The 19,851-nt window shown below is 40.1% G+C and overlaps 5 protein-coding genes across 9 annotated transcripts; 3 read left to right on the top strand and 2 right to left on the bottom strand.

Moving 5' to 3' along the window:
* Positions 1-454: 454 nt before the first annotated feature.
* Positions 455-1,362, top strand: LOC115370510 (gamma-crystallin M3-like). The gene is made up of 3 exons (XM_030067539.1): positions 455-466; positions 674-913; positions 1,087-1,362. Exons 1-3 carry the CDS (start codon positions 455-457, stop codon positions 1,360-1,362), a joined length of 528 nt encoding a protein of 175 aa, XP_029923399.1.
* A 2,766-nt stretch (positions 1,363-4,128) lies between these two features.
* Positions 4,129-5,880, top strand: LOC115370498 (gamma-crystallin M3-like). Its single transcript, XM_030067529.1, has 3 exons — positions 4,129-4,143; positions 4,958-5,197; positions 5,602-5,880. Exons 1-3 carry the CDS (start codon positions 4,129-4,131, stop codon positions 5,878-5,880), a joined length of 534 nt encoding a protein of 177 aa, XP_029923389.1.
* A 3,020-nt stretch (positions 5,881-8,900) lies between these two features.
* Positions 8,901-10,571, top strand: LOC115371169 (gamma-crystallin S-1-like). Of its 3 annotated transcripts, none has more exons than XM_030068343.1 (3): positions 8,901-8,921; positions 9,960-10,202; positions 10,302-10,571. In XM_030068343.1, exons 1-3 carry the CDS (start codon positions 8,901-8,903, stop codon positions 10,569-10,571), a joined length of 534 nt encoding a protein of 177 aa, XP_029924203.1. The 3 variants fall into 3 exon arrangements, with proteins under 3 accessions (XP_029924203.1, XP_029924212.1, XP_029924221.1); XM_030068352.1 differs by lacking the exon at positions 8,901-8,921 and adding an exon at positions 9,669-9,683; XM_030068361.1 differs by lacking the exon at positions 8,901-8,921 and adding an exon at positions 9,757-9,765.
* A 519-nt stretch (positions 10,572-11,090) lies between these two features.
* Positions 11,091-13,183, bottom strand: LOC115371184 (gamma-crystallin M2-like). 3 transcript variants are annotated; one of them, XM_030068374.1, is made up of 3 exons: positions 13,157-13,183; positions 12,576-12,818; positions 11,091-11,366 (listed from the first exon to the last, which is right to left on the bottom strand). In XM_030068374.1, the coding sequence occupies exons 1-3, from the start codon at positions 13,181-13,183 to the stop codon at positions 11,091-11,093; spliced, it is 546 nt and encodes a 181-aa protein (XP_029924234.1). The 3 variants fall into 3 exon arrangements, with proteins under 3 accessions (XP_029924234.1, XP_029924251.1, XP_029924242.1); XM_030068391.1 differs by lacking the exon at positions 13,157-13,183 and adding an exon at positions 12,930-12,953; XM_030068382.1 differs by lacking the exon at positions 13,157-13,183 and adding an exon at positions 12,930-12,938 and having other exon boundaries at positions 12,579-12,818.
* Positions 13,184-16,199: 3,016 nt separating this feature from the next.
* Positions 16,200-17,990, bottom strand: LOC115371159 (gamma-crystallin M2-like). The gene is made up of 3 exons (XM_030068335.1): positions 17,929-17,990; positions 17,237-17,479; positions 16,200-16,475 (listed from the first exon to the last, which is right to left on the bottom strand). Exons 1-3 carry the CDS (start codon positions 17,935-17,937, stop codon positions 16,200-16,202), a joined length of 528 nt encoding a protein of 175 aa, XP_029924195.1. The 5' UTR covers positions 17,938-17,990.
* Positions 17,991-19,851: the final 1,861 nt, after the last annotated feature.

Raw genomic sequence — 19,851 nt, 5'->3', positions numbered from 1 at the left:
GATTGCACAAAGCTTGGCTGTGCAGCGATGATGAAGAAACCAATGGGACCAGCAGGCAGTGAGACTTTGAGGGATCTAGATTATCTAGGGATCTAGATCTAGATTATTTTGATTTACAGGGTTAAATTGGCTGGATTATTATTTACTCGCTTTCTCTTTTATAGTTCTCTGCAAATGCAGAGTCCAAATAAATACTGAATATTAATGACACAAATAAGTAAATGTAATTTTAGAGCAACTTCCTGCAAGGCAAAATTCTGCAGCCCTATAATTTTAGATAGATGATTGCAGTCTGCATGGCTTTGATGCATACTGTAGTACAGTAGAGTATGCCTGTATTGTTGAGCTGACTCAGTTATTTCATACAATTGCGGGGCAGATTCTTTTGATGTCACATCATGCATAAAAGGCAGCACGGCAGTGAGATGAACAACAGATATCAAATATCGCGGCCATGAACGGAAAGGTAATAAAGATTGTGGTTTCTGATAGAGACTTTCCTGCACATAGAGCCTCTTTGCAGCCTGCAATTTCATTTTAAGAATCCTCAGTCTGTTAATTTACCCAAATACTGTGTGCAATATTATTATTGGTTCCATGCAATTTACAGGACAATCACAGCACTGTCTTGAAAGTGACTCTCAAGAGATTTTCGAATGCACTCTCTCTTTAGATCATCTTCTTCGAGGAGAGAAACTTCCAGGGGCGCTCCTATGAGTGCAGCGATGACTGCTCTGAGATCTCCTCTCACCTGAGCCAGTGCAACTCCTGCAAGGTGGAGAGTGGGGTCTTCATAGTCTATGACCAGCCTAACTACATGGGACAGCAGTACCTCCTCAGGAGGGGGGAGTACCCTGAGTATCAGCGAATGGGCCTCAGTGACTGCATTAGGTCCTGCCGCATTGTCCCAGTGGTAAATATGGGTTCATGTTATCATCTACCAAGGACAGTATCTTATTTTATTGCCACACATGAAGCTCTTAAATTGCTTTCTGCATCACAGCACTAACGTATAAGTTTATGCAAATATATTGTTGTTGTGTGCATTTGCAATATCCTGTCTTTCCTGTTATCTGTTCCTTCCAGCACAGGGGACCCTTTAAGATGCGGATCTACGAAAGGGAGAACTTTGGAGGCCAGATGCATGAACTGGTGGAGGACTGCGAGTCCATCCAGGATCGCTATCGCATGTGCGACATCCAATCCTGCAACGTGATGGACGGCTACTGGCTGATGTTCGAGCAGCCTTTCTTCCGAGGCAGGATGTTGTATCTCAGTCCGGGAGAGTACAGGAATCTCAGAGAGCTGGCCAGCGAGGACGTGAGGTTCAACTCTATCAGGCGCATCACAGAATCCTTTTAAACTGTCTGATGATTTTTAATAAATCAATATAACTTTTAATTAGCAGTTCCTTTCTTTTATTGACAAGTTGTCACCTAGTGGGAGGTAAATAGAGGGAACACTGTTATGCTCCACACTGTATTCTGAACCCTCTGCTATGGATGAATGTATTATCTTTTACTAGTACAGCTGGGAGACTGGAATATTTCTACCAAGTGTCAGGCATGGGTTTGCTGTAGATCCACCACGTTTTTGTTTTCTCCCTTGAATCTTTACCTCTTGATTAACGAAAAGAGAGGACGTGTTAAATTGAATCCTGCATTGTTCTCATGTGATCCCAGCTCCAGCTGCAATTCACAAATCAAGCATTGTGCATTTACCTCTATCTTTAAAGAACTGTGATGCCCAAAATAAAATGACTTGCCACAAATGTTTTCACAGTAAAGATTCTTTTGTGTCCCACCAGCTTCATCATCCCCATTTATGCATTTTACATATATTTGCATATCCCTAAATATATTTAAACAAGCAATTAGATGAGATAGAAGAACACAAGACAAGATAATCCCTGTAGGAAGATTATTCTGCAAACATACCTATGTAAGACAAGGGCAGCTAAGGAATACATAGACTCAGGAAATGTAAAGTTAGATAACAATAACATACGTTAAGTGCAGAAATGTAACCATGACAGTATCTTAGTTAGCACCCATCCAGATACAGTATAACTGAGATGCTATATGTGCGTGGCTAACAGCAAAATAATGAATGAATGCATGAATGCAAACTGCAATAATGTCAAGTGACAAATTCAGAAATGGCTTGTACTTAAGCACTTAAGTGAATATATGAGGAAAATCAATGTGTGAAAATACAGGGCAAAATGATGTGAAATGCATACCGCTATAACAATAACTAGATTTGTCATTTGCTTGTATTTTTTTATGTCAGTAAACAAGTTTTGTATTTGTATTTGCTTCGTAAGGTCAATCCATCTGGTGCTGGCGCTGCATGTCCGTTTTGCTCGCTGCATCAAAAATCTGTCAAATGCAAAAGCAATAATGGGGAATAATGGGTTTCACGGTGCAGGGCTGTCACTGCCGTGTCACGTGCGAAAGCCCCGTTACATGGTGAGTCTATGGCCAATGCACTCTACTGTCAATAAGGGACACAAGGGGGCACCAAAGTTCCAAAGAACCACATTTCACTCGCAGCAACTTTAAACAATACCGACCCTATTTTGACTTCTAATCAACAGTAATCATATCTTTCTGTCACGACTGTCGGTTGAATAAATGTTTGTAGAGTAGCCTATGCCTTGCTAGCTTAGAAGTTGATTACCGTGTTTACATGCACATTAGCAATCGAATTATTCGCCACGTTCCAGCAGCTGTCTGATTTTTCAAATGAGAAAGCCGGTTTCCATAAATGAGTTTAAGTTGGCTTGATTGGTTAAGGCACCTAGATTTTTCCTGGAAAAACCTGATTATTGCGCCATGTGTACACTTCATTTTACTTAAAAAAGAAAAAAAAAATGCACAAAATATTGCTTAAAATTGCTTTAACTTCATGGTTTTGACGTAGCTGGATTATGGACCAGGCTGGTGGGCCTTGGATCACTAAGGGGCCTCTAAGGCTAAGTTCACCAGGTCTCTCATTGTGCACAACAGAAGCTGACCACTGGGTCCGTGCATGCTTATAATGTGAGCTAACCACTGGGGCCCCCCAGAACCTTCAGCACATACTGTATAATGTGGGGGCCCCTGGGCTCCTTAGTGTTTAAAATATGAGCTCACTACTAGGGCCCTTGGCCCCCTCAGTGCTTATAGTGTTAGAGACTCAAAACCCCTTGGAGTTTAAAGCGCAAGCTGACCACTTGGACCCCTGAGCCCCTCTGCATCAGCTCACTGTTATTATGTCAGCAGAGTCAGACCATGTCACACAGAGGAATTTTATCAATCTACTGGAAATTTTTTATTGACTTTATTGTTTTAGGGTGGTTGTTTGGGGGAGATTATGATAAAATTGTACAATACTTCCTACCTCATCTATCATCAATACCACTTAATTGTCAATACCTATATGAATTCATAAAAGGGATGTGTTGTTTGCAATACATCAGTGTGTGAAGTTGCTCACACCCAATACCCAACATAATGTCCTGACAGGATGTTTGGACTTGGGAGCCTTACAGAGGAGCTATTGTTGCATCACCAAACCTCATTCATCAGTTCTCCTTGCCACATGTCCCTCTCAGGGGCCAAGCAGAGGTCAAGCTGCAAGAATATAACGAGGAACTCGTACAGGTCTGGACATCTTATCAAAACCACTGACAAGTATCTAATCTCACTGAGGCAATTAGGCTCACTACATTACACAAAAAATGTCCACAGCTTCATCACATGCAACATTTTGGCAAAATAATCAACCTTAATAATGCATCTGCCCATGCAACTGTATTTTAGCTGTTCATAAAGATGTTTACCTAAAAGTGTACTGTATGTGTAGTGCTGCCATCAATATGTGCTATGTAGCAGAGATCACTGTGCTAATGAGAATTTTCTTTTTTTCTACCATTGAAAATGGACAATAGCAGGGACCAACCACACCTGCACACAATGGTTATCACAAGCTGAGTGTCAGTATACTGGGGCCCCTATATTGTACTGTCCAGTCAGGGCTTTACACAATGGAGATAAGAGATTCTTTGAATGTTAGCCATGTATAAAAGTACCCAGAACGGTGCATAAGCTGTACTATTACGATTACGATAAGCAACATCTATTCATGACCATGGGGAAGGTAAGCTAAATGTTTAATTAAATCTGTAATGATAATAGTGGTTATAGGGAGGCTTGATGGTTGCATGGCAAACGTCCCAGCAGCCATGTCTGCAGTCATCATGGACGTCCATTGCAATAGAGCTGTGCGCAAATGTAACCAGATGGTGAAAAATACTGTTGTGTTTGTCTGACTCACATCAGCAATGTTCTAAGCAAAATTGAGTAGTTTGATAGTGTAGATTAGTTTTTGAAATTAGGTTACTGTGACAGTAGATGCCTTTAGTCTCCGCTCTCAGGCAGTCTTAGCTGTAGCTTGAGACATGTCAGCTTAGTTACCCTGTGTTTTAGCTTTTTTTTGTAAATGCCTGTTGCTGCTACCCACTTTTCCAAACAGTTTGAATCCAGCAATGCCCACACAGTTCAAGGAGAGTTGAATTGAGGGCAGTTGCACTTGTTTGTAGATCCTAGCAGACTTTTCACTTCTCATCCAAGAAGCTTCTTCAGTTCAACTGAAGAAACATCTTCTTGGAAAACCATGGCCTGGATATCTGAGACCCAGCCAGAGGCCAGACATTGTTTCATGTAGTAAACAAAGTAATGGAGTTGCATTTTGAATTTGCCAGGCTATAAATGATCGTTTACAGCAAAAATGTCACAAGAATGAATCATATCCTTTGGCTGAAGGCTGAATCATACATTTGGAAACATGCTTTTCAGACCTGAGGACCTTCAATATGGCCAACTGAGGGGGTGATCTATCACCTGAGAACTGTCTAGAATGAGATTCAGTGACTATTCAATAATCAAATCATTTTTCCTCCCATCCATTACAGATCATCTTCTACGAGGACAGGAACTTCCAGGGTCGTTCCTATGAGACCAGCACCGATTGTCCTGAGCTGACCTCCTTCCTGAGCAGGTGCAACTCCTGCAGGGTGGAGAGTGGCTGCTTCATGGTCTATGATCGTGCCAACTTCATGGGAAACCAGTACTTTGCCAGGAGAGGAGAGTACTCCGACTACCAGCGTATGGGCATGAGTGATTGCATTAGGTCCTGTCGCATGATCCCCATGGTAATCCAAAACCCTTCAAATCTAATAATGTCACAGAATAGGTATATAACATTAAGCAAATATCTTGGACTTGTTACACTGGCACACTGGTAAAACAGGAACAAATTGGTTAAGGCATACAAAGATGTCAGTAATGACACTCTGAGGACATCAGAACCAGTTCTCATGAATCGCCACTGGTGCGATTTCAATTCATGGGGTCTGGCTCTAGGCTAGAGGAAAAGTGGGTACACCAAATAAAAGTGAATTTAATTAAATGTTAAGCAAATGACACTAAAAAAATCAACTCATAGAAGGTAGACTGAAGATATCTAACAATGCAAGAGATGATGTCTGATAATGCAGTATCAAAGACGTTTTGTTTTTCCCCTCTAACTCATGATGGTTTATGTTCTCCTTTGCAGCACAGGGGACAGTTCAGGATCAGAATTTATGAGAGGGAGAACTTCGGAGGCCAGATGCATGAGCTGATGGACGACTGCGACAACATGATGGATCGTTTCCGCATGTCTGACTGCCAGTCCTGCAACGTGATGGACGGCCACTGGCTGATGTACGAGCAGCCCAGCTACCGGGGCAGGATGGTGTACCTGAGGCCAGGAGAGTACAGGACCCCTAGAGAGATGGGAATAAGCAACGTCATGAGATTTAGCTCCCTCAGACGTATCATGGATTCCTGTTAATTCACAATTTTATGTGAATACTAAGTTTTTAATAAAGGCTTCTGTATGTAACCTCATGTTAAAATGAAATACTCATGATTCAGATTCAGGTTCTTGCAATGCACATGCACATCATATTCATTACCATTCTAAAAACATTATTAAGTGCTTCAGATTATTCTGAATGATCAAATACTTCATTTCCATAAGTTTATTTCTGAAGAGAGCTTTTAGTTTCCTTCTGGACTTAACTTGCCACAAGACCATCAACAATCAAACATGTATTCAAAATCTCTCCAAAATGTCTTCTACTAAATCACATTTTTAAAGACTGTAGAAACATAATTGATTTTTGAAACACCTAACCACATCTCAGAAGACTGCATTCTTTCATTTAGGCATACATCATTCAATTTAATCCTAGAAGAGCAAGCAAAAAGGGGCAGAGTACACATTTATAACAGAGGCATAAAGCTTGCCAAAGTTTTCAGCTAGCCACCACCAAACCATCAACTCAAACTAATTTTGTTCATGCAGAGTCTTATGTCATAAGTACTATTAAACGTCTACACAGTGCACATTCAATACAGCACTCAGAAATCCTAATAACCCTTCAGTTGGTCAGACCTGGGATCTTGGTGTGACTCTGTGCAACTTGATATGCCTGGGAACGCGGCAATGATCTCTGTCCAATAAGACTTTTATCTAAAATTACTATTTTATTTCTTATGCACTGGACTTACTGTTTCTGACAAAGACTTGGCTAAAGCCTGGGGAAGCAGACCACTGACTGACCTGTGCCCCCCCCCACTTTGTGACTGTTTTATCTTTCCCTGTCTGACAGTCTTTAAGTGCTTTGTTAAGGAGTTCTTCACCTCCAAGGTGCAGTATTTGAACTGAGCTGGTTATCATGAAATTGTAACTTCAGACAGAGATGTAAATTCTGGGGACTTCAATATTCACGGTGATGACGTCACCATGAATGCGATCATTGAAAGACAGATTGGAGCAGTGGCTGTAGAATGCACTTGTGGTACCAGACTGCTGTGGTGAAGAGAGCTGAACCTAAAGGCAAAGCTCTCAGTTGACTAGTTGACTTATGTACCAACCCTTATCTATGGTCACAACCTCTAGGGGTAGTAAGTATGAGATCTGATGCCAGCTGTGAAACTGAGCCTCCTGGTTCATCTACCTGGCTGGGCCCCTTAGGGAGAGGATGAAGAATTCAAGCATTTGAGAGAAGATTGGAGTAGAGCCACTGCACCTTGAAGGAGCCAGTTGTTGAGGTGGTTTAGGCATGTAATTGGGCATGTGTCTTGTGAAACAAAATAAACATTTTAAAACATGGACTTAATTTTCAAGCTGTGCATTCACATTGCACAGCATTAGAGCTAATGCCTCCACAGCAATCTAATACAAAAAGATAAGAAAATGCCATGCTGTAGAACTTATTTGAATTTAAAACAGCACAACTAAATCTTTATTTGCATTTTTATTCTGAAAATATGGCAATTAATACAGGGGGAAAATACAAGAATACCCCTTACTTGATTATTTAACATGAAAAAGTACTTTGCCAAAAGCACTTAGCAACATCATCATCATTTAAAAAACCTGACAATCTTCTTGCCCAGACAGGGCTTAAGGAAGCCCGACTTCCATCTGGTCCAAACTTAATTGCAAGCCAACATATCTTGGAATCTACTACATGGATTACCCTGAAATTTGGTGAGCACATACATGCTCCTTAGAGGATGAACCCTACCAATTTTGGTGGCCTTATGACCTTTCCTTTGCCACCACCATCAGGCAAAAATTTGTCTTGTACACAACAGCTCATCTATTTGATATTTCAAAATTTACAGGGCAGATTGCTATGAAATTTGGAAAGACCATTCATGCCACCCAGAGGATGAACCCTTTCAACTTTGGTGACCTCATTCCTTTGCCATCCTCAGGCCAAAATGTGCAAACCCCATTCTCCCCATACTTGCAAATCACATGGACCAAGCCAGCAGGGCACCAGTGGTATAGGGTCCACGCTTGTTTCAGTCAATGTGACTGTGCTGCCTAGAATTTTCTGAATGCACTTTTATACACCCACCCATGTGACATTTTCTGTCACACCTTGCAGTATAATACATTATAAAATAATAGGAAATACCTGGCATTGGCAACATTTACTTAATGTCGAGTATGGATACATATAAATTGAATTCCATTAAATTCTGACAGGAATGTATGCATTTGCATGTATTTCATTTGTCTCTCATCTCATCTCCTTATCATGTCTGTCTGAAAAAAAGTCTCCTAAAACGTCTTTGACCTTATCAAACTACTGTTCCAGGGTATGATGTTTCCATGGAGTTTATCTCAGCTTCCAATCATGTTGGCCCATGGTCTTTCTAGCGTTTAAACCTCTCCAGATCTCTGTCTGCACAGAGATTTAGGCTTTTATCAAGCAGTGTAATCATGAAATTCATGAAAGTGAAAGTTCTAAGGTGAAAACAAAACGGTGATTACGGTTTGTTGCTAAAGCTGTGATTATGCCGCCCAGTCTCAGTAACTATAAGACTATTCACTTTGTCTTATGATTCTTGGAGATCCTGGAGATCCATGACACTGCCATCCATGGTTGCTGAGAGATTTGTCTTAAAACTGCCATGTCCCTATAAATTTCCAAAAAATACTGCATAAAACATTTTCACTGATTTCACAGATTTTTTTTTTTTTTTTTAAGCTATTACTGTTGTATTATCAAAAAAGCCCACTGATGGCCTGCAAAATATATGGATTACTCCTTTAAACAAAACATGAAATTAAAAATTCAGTACTCTATTCTTTTACACTTGAATATGTTAATATTTAGACTGATGTTGTTTTTGTAAATGTCCAACCAATTCATTTGTTCATACTGTATAGGCTGTCATGAGAAAATCAATGTAGGAATTCAATTCTCATGATGCCTGTGATAAAAACTGCTCACATTTGATACTTTCATTATTCTTCAATGAGTAGCTCGACTAAATTAGATCTGTCAGATGCAAACTGTATTTGAAAAAGCTTGTGGAGGCTAGATTAGAGAATGGCACAATATGGGGGGTTCAAGCCAAACAAAAGCAGAAATGAGGTAGTAACTGGATAAAAGTTATGCTGACATAAAGAAATGAATGGGGATGAAACTCTACATCGTATAAAAGCCGCTGCTGGTACTAAGTGTACAGAAACACGACAGTGGCAGTCGCTGCATGTAGTTTACAGGACTGCTAAATGTGTCATCATTTTATTCATTTAAAGAATTCAAAATTTATACATTCCATTTCCAGAGAACTGAATTATGACGTATGATATCACTCATAGTTGCATATTGACTAGTCATGATGAATCACTGTTGTTTAAAGAAATAAAATCGATCTATCTGTCTGTGTATCTATGTATCTATCTATCTACATAGACAAATATAGATAACTATATGTATCTTAGCATGTTGTACTGCACAGATAATAGATATAAAAATAAATAAATACAGATATACACATTTTAGAAACAAATGTGATTTTAACTCTTAGTAATGTTAAGCCAGCCTCTACAGTTAAACAATATATTTCAAATAAGATGTATGTTTGATGCAAAATTCACTGCACTATATTTGTAGCCAATTTGTACGTTGAACAAATGTTTCGACCCCATCTACCGAGCAGAGGAAAAGCTGTTTTCAAATGGAAAACAGCTGATTTGCTTTGATGAACACACAAACAAAAAATATATTGTTCGGTGAAAAAAGCTGACAAGCCCAGCCAATGATTTGAATGACAATGCCACAGGTCATCCGTGGGTTATAAAGGCAGCATGGACCCTATGGCTGCTGCGACAGTGTGACAAAGACTAGCCAACATAATGGCAAAGGTAAGGCTGCTTGTTTTGCTATGCATCTTTTGTGCCTCAGTGTACCTTCACAGATTATTCAACCGAAACCAATGAAAAGAGATCATTTCAGTCCCTTTTCGGTAGTAAAGTCTCTATATGCTTCTTAATTTGGGCTAACTGATGAAAGGTACCTACAATCCCCCCCAAAAATCCCTTGATTGATCTGTTTCCAGATCATCTTCTACGAGGACAGGAACTTCCAGGGTCGCTCGTATGAGTGCAGTGGCGAATGCGCTGACCTGCACTCCCACTTCAGTCGCTGTAACTCCATCAGGGTGGACAGTGGCGGCTGGATGGTCTATGAGAGACCCAACTACATGGGTTACCAGTACTTCCTGAGGAAGGGTGACTATCCAGACTACCAGCGCTGGATGGGATTCAATGATTGCGTGCGATCTTGCCGCATGATCCCGATGGTAAGTTGGTTTTGGGACCACATTGTCATAGGATGTGCTTTACTGCTGATGATCCTTCACTGTTCTTGAAGTTTATCAAACACCTTTTCTTCTCTGCAGCAACAAGGCTCTCACAGAATGATGATCTATGAGCGTGCTGAATTCGGAGGTCAGATGATGGAGCTGACCGACGACTGCCCTTTCGTGTTTGAACGCTTTCATTTCAATGACATCTACTCCTGCAATGTGATGGAGGGCTACTGGATCTTCTATGAACATCACCATTACAGGGGACGCCAGTACCTGATGCGCCCTGGTGAATATAGAAGATTTACTGAGTGGGGAAGCATGAGTGCTACAGTGGGCTCCATCAGACGTATCACTATGTGAGAGGAGTTGATGTCTTTTATGTGAAGTTTTATCAATAAATCCATCCAAATGCCATTGAATTCCCTGACTGCATCTTTCTTTTTCCAAGATCATGCAATTTAAGGACAAATTTGATTTGACATTTTCAGTTCACAGATCACAAGCAGACTTTTTGAATTACCACACAGATAACTGAGAAGTATGACTTTTCCATTTCTTCATCTGGGGGCTCTTCATTCAAATATTTAAAGCATATTAACAGTTGGGTTGTCTTGTAGGGTGAGAAGTTTGCTCAGTTGGCATTTTGTCATGACACGCTTTTCAAAGTTCTGCCAGCAACACACAAGGAATTAGATCAATGTAACAAAAGGAAAGTTCTAGACATCAAATCTGACCTCCTGATGTGTTATATCAAATGTTAGGAAAGTGGTTCCAACATAATTTAAAAGGACAAGCACTGCTGTCTTTTGGATACAGAGGCACACACGGTTTAAACCCAGCATGTTTATTGAGAACAGACAGAAGGAGGTATCAAGACTTCTAGCTGAAGTCAATGATTCGCCTAAATGAGCCAATCCTTGGACTTAGAGCTCCCCAGTCACTGTATCTACGGTACTCTCCAGGTCTCAGGTAGTAGGTTCTTCCCCGGTAGTTTGGTTGGTCATAAAACAGCCAATGGCCATCGACCACATAGCATGAGTTAATGTCAGACATGTGCAAGCGGTCCTGGAGATTAGAGCAATCGTCGCTGACTTCCTGCATTTGGCCGCTCATGTCTGGACGCTCATACAGTCTCAACTTGAAGGAACCACGGTGCTACAAGAAGAAGATGAATAATCAAATATTTGTTTAGTTAACTAAGGGACCAGATAGGAGGGCTTTGTTGCATGCTGAAAGTGAATGAATCCCACAAATAAACAATTATGGAAAAGTTTGTGAAAGGTCTTTGACTGGGTGAAAATACCCATCATTTTGAAATTTTGATTTTAGAGCGTTCAAGGTCCCTGGAGTTCCTCAAACTGGTGTTAAGGCAGTTGTTGGGACATTTTTTTCATGTCATTTGTTTCATTATTTCATCATCATTTTTGTTGTTGTTTGTTTGTTTTTTCCAAAAATGGTCAGCCATATTTTCAAGGACCAGTCACATATGACATAGCTTCCCTCACATCTGGGCACAGCTGCACCAAGAATAAACCAAGATCATCAAAAAGTAGTTTTCACAATCTCGGTTCATTAGGCTCAGTATATGAATAAAATAAATAAATATATAAAATTATACACATTCAGCACAATTGCAGATGTTTTGTCAGGAAATATTTTAACAATCTCCACCAAGATGAATTTTATAAATTTAGCACTAAGTTGAATTTATATTCTACATATTTAAAAAGTATATATATATATTTTTATTTTCCGAAGGAATGCAGTTCATACTGTATATATTTGGTGTTTGATACAACTTATTCATATATTTATAAAAATATAATATCCTCCGGACATATTCCCGCCCTATTCTGTACATTGTAATTGATAACTTCATTCACATAACCCCACAATTGTTTATTTTCTATTTTATTGTATTTTTTATTGTATCTAAATCTTTTGTTTGCATTGGGCTATTATTTTAGACGGGGGTCATCTTGAGTGGGTCATGCGTTTGGTTGTGTGTCTGTGTGTGTCTGTGTGTGTGTGTGTATGTCTGTCTGTGTATCTGTCTGCAGCTAATCTTGCAAACTACTAGGCCTATCAGCCTAATATGACTGTATGATGAAGAACCTCTTGTGGTTGTAGTGATTCAAAACCTTTGAAAAACCTTTGCGTTCTCGCTACTTCCATTTCTCTTCTTCATTGAGTATCTAGCTCTCTTGACCACCATTTCTCTCTCTCTCTCCCTTTCTTCTCATACTACTCGGTTGCTACGCTGCTCCTTCAGTTCATTCACTGTCTAGCTCACTCGACCACTGCTACCCTCTCCCCCTCTCTCACGACACATACTTTGTCCTAAAGCAGCTGACCGGGACTCACCACTGGGATCATGCGGCAGGATCGGATGCAGTCGCTGATACCAATCATGCGCTGGCTGTCTGAGTACTCCCCCCTCCGGAGGAAGTACTGGTGGCCCAGGTAGTTGGGTCTCTCATACACCATGAAGCAGCCGCTCTCCACCCGGATGGAGTTGCAGCGGTTGAAGTAGGGGTGCAGGTCGGCACAGTCGCCAATGCACTCATGGTGCCGACCCTGGAAATTTCTGTCCTCGTAGAAGATGATCTGCAAATGTTTTTCAAACCACAGTTTCTTAGCTTCAAACTCACCTCCTCATGTTTTCCATCCTTCATGGTGTAACCCGGTATTTTCAATAGTAATTCATATCAAGCTTACCTTTCCCATTGTGATATTAGTTGGGACCACCCTGACACTCAACAGACGCTCTCTGTCTTTTTATATAAAGCGGCTGTGTGATTGCACAGCATAAAGTATTGTCATTCAAATCGGTTTTATCTACAGATAGAGACACAAATCTGGTTATGTATAGCTATGCGTCACAGTGTGATGAGTTATTGTTCTTGTTCAGTTTTCACATATTCATCACTATTGATCAAAACAGCACGGTACACTAGCGACCGAGGGGTCATGGCATACAGCATCAGCAAAACAACAGACATTATTCGTTTGTTTCATTCACAAAAGATTCCTATGAAATGATATGCCTTTATCTACATTAATATGTATTTTCCACAATATAATGAGTTAAATTATGGATGGTAATTTTGGGTAGCTGAGGAGACAAATTCCTTGTGATGCTTTGTTGATCTGCAGTTCAAAAATCTAATTTTACTTTCCATTTTGATGTCTGAAGGTGTTCTCAGTTTTGTCCAAAACATTTAATGCAAGCTGCCACTGCTAATAATGATCCGTTTATTAAGGAAGCATTTACTTATTAGTTTTTCAGTTTGTACTGCATTGCTATAAGCTTCAGTCAGTGGAAGTCAGTTCAGCTCAGCAACTTGGTGCTCTGCCCACTGCCTTGCTGAAAGCTGGAATCACCAATGATAGCTGAATGTCTTCATGACCTCCACCATCACCAGAGACTTACGTTGCATTCTCAAGGTTTAGGAATGTGAGAATTCGGGAATTCCTAAGTGGGAAAATGCTATGAAATGGCCCTTTAAGTTGGATTTCCAAGTAGGAAACTTGGGCAAGATTAGTGGCACTCAGGTTTTCAGAGATGCAGTTATGTTATGTTATGTCAGCATACAGTATAAAGGCTACAGCACATTACATTTAACATGTTAATAATGCAAAAAAAAACAACAAACAAACAAAAAAAAAAAAAAACACAAACGCATGTCTGTAACTCTATCAAAACTGTGTGTCCATTGAAAAATATAAAGTTGCAATTACATTTGCTGATATTTTATGTCAACCAGCAGGCTGCCATATGTAGATAGCTTTGAGATAACATTAGCTGTTGCATGGGAAATGTTATTTCATGTTGGCCAAAGAAAATGTCATGGGCATCCATGCTTCTGCCTTTTCTAAACCAAACCACTGCAATGCATGCGGATCCTCACAAGATTTCTAGGTATTATCCTTCAAGTCCTTTAAACTTTGAAGAAATCAAACTCTACCAAAGTGTATAATTTCCAAATTCAGTTTTAAAGAAAGTTTGGCTGATTGCTTACCTGGATGCCGGTATAGACCCAGGAGTTGCGTAACAGCTAAAGGGATGGACAAGGACAGATGTGGAGAAGTCAGCAGAGAGATACAAGGACATGATTTCATTCAAAATGTGAAAAGAGCATGCAGTAGTACCCCTGCTGAGGAGCTCCTTCAGGGGTCTATGAGGAGTTGCATGGAGCCAATCCAGAGTCTCGGGTCATGATACTCACTCAGCACATCTGCGACCACATATGCCAATTAAAATCTGGAGTGGTCCTTATCATCTCTTTGACTCCTTGATCCGAAAAGTCTGGAGACTTCAGTGCTGTCTGCAGAAACAGTCTTACTAATGACGATGCTTGAAAATGTTGATGTACGCTATGCCGGCAGAGCTTGAAAATAAATATCACCTTATACCTGAAATCTTCTCATCTTACCGAACAGGCTGGCTTATGGCTGCATCCAATGCTTGACCCAAATTATTTGCATGTATCTGTCTGTTTAAAAATCCATTTTAAACCTAAAATTGTTTGCATTGTATTGGCAAAACCAGAGTATAACCAGAGTTGCATTCACCTTCTTAGATTTGCTGTAACGTTTATGTTCCACACCAACGCTTCAGTTGACCAACCGCAACATCAGCAGGAAGCCTCTTTAACAAGAACCTAAAGATTTCACATAGCACTGCTCTGGATGACTACAGTTATTATCTCAACTGCCATTTTGTTGCACGGGTCTGACTTGATCACTTCCCGCATCACCGTCGGTGAGATGCATGCTGGAAGTTAATCACTGTGCCTCCTCTGGTGTTTGTAGCACGATACATCTCCACAATGGAAATCAGACAATAGCAACTGATACAGTCGCTGATGTCCATCATGTGCTGGTAGCTGACGAGGCCATGGCCTTTCTGATGCTAAAAATATAAGATCAGACCTGGGTAAGGTAGTTTTTGTTAAAAAAAAAAAAAAAAAAAAAAAAAGGACAAACGCATATCTGCTGTAAATCAACCTTTTTTGTTCTTTCATTGCATTGATCATGTACCTTTTAGATAGGGGCTTTGCAAAGGTATGAAGCCAACCGTTGTCATCCAAATAGGCAGGCAACACAGTGCCTACTGGTACTTTCTCTGCTGTCATCAGCAGTTTATAACAGTGACGAGTGACGTCCAAGACAGTCTACAGATCAAGGTGCTACAAAACAACAATTTGAGCGCAAATAACCTAAAGTGCTAAGCCTGTTATTTACTGGACATGTATGAAACAAGATGTGTTGCAGTTAATTCTGGAAGTGGAAATTCTTGCATCACAGAATTTCACTTGCTTGTGCTGTTATCAGTGCCTGTACATGGATACATGATGGTTCTTTTGCTTATCCTGGCATTTTTATCAATTTGATTGACTCTCCAGTTGACATAGCAAGGCATATGAATTAGACAAATTAATAATTTAACATCAGTCTATTCATTTTAAATAGGACGGACAAGTCATCTAGTGCACAAGGTGTCACAAAAGTTTGGGTTTTGCCATCAGTTCTATCAAGGGGATCAGTATGAGCTTGCTCTCTCTGATCGAGTTTTCCATCACAGACAAAGGTCCTTTTCTCCTCCCTGATGAAGCTTTGTGTTTGAGCTTTTCATGCTGGGGGCTTTACCAGCGAGGCATGTTCTGTCTCTGTTGACCTGCTTGGACTTGAATCTGTGCCAAAGCAGCCACTATATTAACTAGACATCTAGACATTTGAAGTTATGGACCCTAACCCGATATAAATAAAAACCTTCTCAGTGCTGAGATTCTTAACTTAGCCAATACTTAGTGCTATTGCGTCTTTTTCTTTTGATGGAGACAAAAAAATGAATAGAATCAGCTGAGAACTGATTTCTTGGTAAACACCCATCATCCCAAAGATCTGAATTAGAGGAAATAAAAACACACCAACAACAGGGACCATTTGAAGCATTGCTTTATTTACTAGCAAGCTGAGAGTTCTTTAAAAGTCCGTGATCCGGCGGAAGGAGCCAGTCGTGGCGCAGGTCGCTCCCCAGTCGCTAAACTTCCTGTACTCGCCAGGCCTCATGAAGTACTGGCGCCCCCTGTAGTTGGGATGCTCGTACAGGGTCCAGTAGCCATCCATGACGTTGCAGGAGTAAATGTCGCGGCTGCGGAAGCGCTCCTGGACTGACTCACAGTCATCGCTGAACTCCATCATCTGGCCCTGGAAGTCAGGCCTCTCATAGATTCTCATGCGGTAAGGCCCTCCACTGGTCTGCTCGGGCAGTGGTACAAAAACACAAGTAAAAACAGATCAGCTACCAGAGAGACTGCTGCACTCCAAAGGGAGATCAGTACTATCACACAAAACATTCATAAAAACAATAAAACCAAATACAAGACACTGAATGCAGCAGGTTGTGCTTTACAATCAAATTAATCATGGTAGAGCAATAGTTTGGTTTCAAAGGGAACACTGTGACAAAGTGAGCATTACATATGATTGAAAAACTATCACTAAGCTCAATCTGATGGTCAAAAGAGCCCATATGTAATCATGCAAAAAAGGAAAATATAGAAGACAACGAAAGAAGAAAACGAAGCATGTAATAAAGAGCATAACTACATTTAACAGTTGTTTTTTTTTATATATAAAACCCCCTTTTTGTAATTGTAATCTCTTTAAATGTGTGAATGATTGTTATGTTGTGTTTTCCATGTAGAAGTTTGGCCTTTGCTCTGCCATAAAGTGAGGAAAACCCCACGGGGAGATGATTTAGCCATATTACACCATCTACTGATGCACTTTCAAAATATTCTTGGTCTTTTAGACACGTTTTTGTTTCCAACCAACCATATAAGACACAGCAATAGAGACTTTTAAATCAGTTGTAAATGCATTTTGGGAAAATCTAGCTCATTCTTACTGCAGTGTGAGCTGGGCACAGATGAGGCAACTGCGTCATCTAACTAACAGTCAAATCTGTAAAACCAAACTGTGCAGGACATCCCTCCCGGTGCTTCCTGGGTACTCACGTAAGAGAAGGTCCTGCAGGAGCGGATGGTGTCATTGTAGCCCATCCAGCGCTGGTACTCGGGGTACTCTCCGCGGGTCAGGACATACTGGTAACCAGCGTAGTTGGGTCTCTCGTACAGCACCCAGCAGCCGCTCTCCACCCTGATGGAGTTGCAGCGGCTGAAGTGGGGGTGCATGTCTGGGCAATCAGTGTCGCACTCATAGGAGCGACCCTGGAAGTTCTTATCCTCATAAAAGATGATCTACAGTCAAGAGGCCGGGGGAGGAAACATTGATTAATGCCACTTTACTGTACATGCTTCGTAACTGCTGCCTGGACTGCAACTCAGGCATGGCAAAACAGCACACATGCAAAAATAATATCTAATTGAAAATGAAAAAAATGAAAGCGGTTTTCCCATTTGAGCAGTATATCACTCACAAGCCTATTGAGAATTTGAGATTTTTTAATTTGCTAATCTTAAATGTCAAATTATTTGGCAATAAAGAGCAAAACTTGACACATCTGAAAGGCCACAATGACTAACAGCTATTTTTCTAATATATTTTCAGCGATGAGACAAAGTTCAAATTCATCAACTCCACAAACCATGAAACTATTAACTACTATTTACAACTGGAAATAGCAGAAAGATAGTGTATATAAAAAAAATTATGAACATTTCCAAGCAGGTTGTTCAGTTGTGCTTACCTTACTCATCCTGCACAGACAGCTGAAGCAGTTTTCCTCGCTGGAGCAGAGACCCACGCCTGTTTTATAAACCTCAATCAAAGGTCAATGGATTAGATGCTTTGTTATTTTAATGAGCGGGGATTTGGTGCTTTTGCCACGCTGCCAAGAACTTGATCCCATCCATACAGATAAAAACCCTGATTCATCAATGCAAATGGCCTAGCTTGGCACATTATTGACTCTCCTCTCTTTTTATACCATAGGTTGCCCACCAAAAGACATTTGATTCAGTAATCCACATATAGTGGGTACATGTTTAGAGTTTGGAATGCTTCAGATCATTACAGTCACCGGTCTCTACAGCCATTTGAATTGGCTGGTAGATTTTTAGAGCAGGTGGATATCCCATTTCACTATAAATCAAGGGAGAAAATAATAATTTAATGGTAAGGACACTGTAGCTTGAGCAACAAAATGAGCTTTTCAGTGGTCACCGTGTGAGCTTTTTCAAATGTTAAGATGTTATGCTTATGTGCAGTAATAAATACACAATGCTTAAATATCAGGAAATATGCTTTGCAGAATCTGCTGTTGCAATGCAAAAGTTTTGATGATGTGACTTAGTTTACTCTTTGAAACCCAGGATTTCCACGGCCAGGCTTTTATTTTCAAAGGTCTTACCTCTGATCAGAATTTGCTTTATTTATTGTTTATAAGTTATATTAAATTTACATTAATAATTTTCTTTCTTTCTTTCTTTCTTTCTTTCTTTTCTTTTTGAGGTAATTCTGTGGTTATTTTTTTCTTTTGCTTCCTTTTTTTATTTTATTTTATTTTTTTTGGGCTTTTTTGTCTAATTTATTTTTTATTGTGGTAGATTGCTATGCAGTAGCTATGTTTTAACTTATTTATGCCTGATTGAGTCTATAGCTGGTTGTGTTTTGGACTTTCTGCACCAATTGTTCCTAACTGTGCCGACTTATTGTTATTTGTCAGCTATATTGAATGAGGTTGCCTTGCTGCAAAATAACAGCCCGAACAACGGACTACAATTTGAACTTGATGTAGTTTGCTATCATAGTCATACTGTGGAAATGATCAGAGTCACAGCAGGCACTACAAAGTGTATCAGGAAAGCCTGCAACATCAGGACAGAGCCTTCTCCTGCCTCCCATGGACTGTGTGACCCTGTGGGAGCGAGCTGAGTGTGACCAGACTCTCACTGCTTTTCACACACGGCCCCGGCACTGAGTCCTGCTGCCTTCCACTGTATGTGATATATTATCATCTGCACCATAGGTCATGTTTTTGTATTAGTATATATATATATATATATATTTATTATGTGAAAGTTTGGGCCATATTTGAAATAAAATGCTTGTCTTGAAATTGTACTAGTCCATATGGTTCCATACCTCTGGACATAATCTAATTGCCAAACTACAGAAAATGTGGAGCTACAAGCCATGAGGAGGTCACCCACTGACCACAGGAGAGGCAGAGAAACCCCGGTGCCTCATTTACCAATCAGAATAGAGTATTCAGCATAAACCTGTGATGAGTGCAAAACATTTGGCAGTGATTCATCTCCATACAGACACAGCTGTGATCTGCTCCGATTTTGTGTAAATATCAAACTGAGCAGCAGCTGAAACAGTGACCGATTATCTTTTAACTGAAACATTTTTGATCATGTTAAGCCTACGGAGACCAGGAATATCTGTTTTTGTTGGAAATTAGCAAATAAAACAGTTAAAAGAGCGTCATAATTCAGTAGTGATGATATGTTTGAAATTCCATTTGGGAGAGGAGAGGCTAAATCATTAATCAGACAAAGAATGGCTGCATCATGGGATGTGGCTGGCAAAGGAAGGGACTGTATAATATATACAAAATTATTGATTTCAAGATGTTTTAAGGAAGGTGCAAGATAAAAGATTT

The sequence above is a fragment of the Myripristis murdjan genome, chromosome 2 (assembly GCF_902150065.1).
Source record: "Myripristis murdjan chromosome 2, fMyrMur1.1, whole genome shotgun sequence".
Lineage (NCBI taxonomy): Eukaryota > Metazoa > Chordata > Actinopteri > Holocentriformes > Holocentridae > Myripristis > Myripristis murdjan.
This window is presented reverse-complemented; position numbering and strand designations above follow the sequence as displayed.

Coding starts and splice junctions, on each gene's coding strand:
- LOC115370510 (XM_030067539.1), top strand. Junction 914..1,086: donor CCTGCCGCATTGTCCCAGTG/GTAAATATGGGT, acceptor TGTTCCTTCCAG/CACAGGGGACCCTTTAAGAT.
- LOC115370498 (XM_030067529.1), top strand. Junction 5,198..5,601: donor CCTGTCGCATGATCCCCATG/GTAATCCAAAAC, acceptor TCTCCTTTGCAG/CACAGGGGACAGTTCAGGAT.
- LOC115371169 (XM_030068343.1), top strand. CDS start 8,901: ATGCAAACTGTATTTGAAAAA. Junction 8,922..9,959: donor TGCAAACTGTATTTGAAAAA/GCTTGTGGAGGC, acceptor ATCTGTTTCCAG/ATCATCTTCTACGAGGACAG. Junction 10,203..10,301: donor CTTGCCGCATGATCCCGATG/GTAAGTTGGTTT, acceptor TCTTCTCTGCAG/CAACAAGGCTCTCACAGAAT.
- LOC115371184 (XM_030068374.1), bottom strand. CDS start 13,183: ATGACCCCTCGGTCGCTAGTGTACCGT. Junction 12,819..13,156: donor CTCGGTCGCTAGTGTACCGT/GCTGTTTTGATC, acceptor AAACATTTGCAG/ATCATCTTCTACGAGGACAG. Junction 11,367..12,575: donor CCTGCCGCATGATCCCAGTG/GTGAGTCCCGGT, acceptor TTCTTCTTGTAG/CACCGTGGTTCCTTCAAGTT.
- LOC115371159 (XM_030068335.1), bottom strand. Junction 16,476..17,236: donor CCTGCAGGACCTTCTCTTAC/GTGAGTACCCAG, acceptor CTGCCCGAGCAG/ACCAGTGGAGGGCCTTACCG.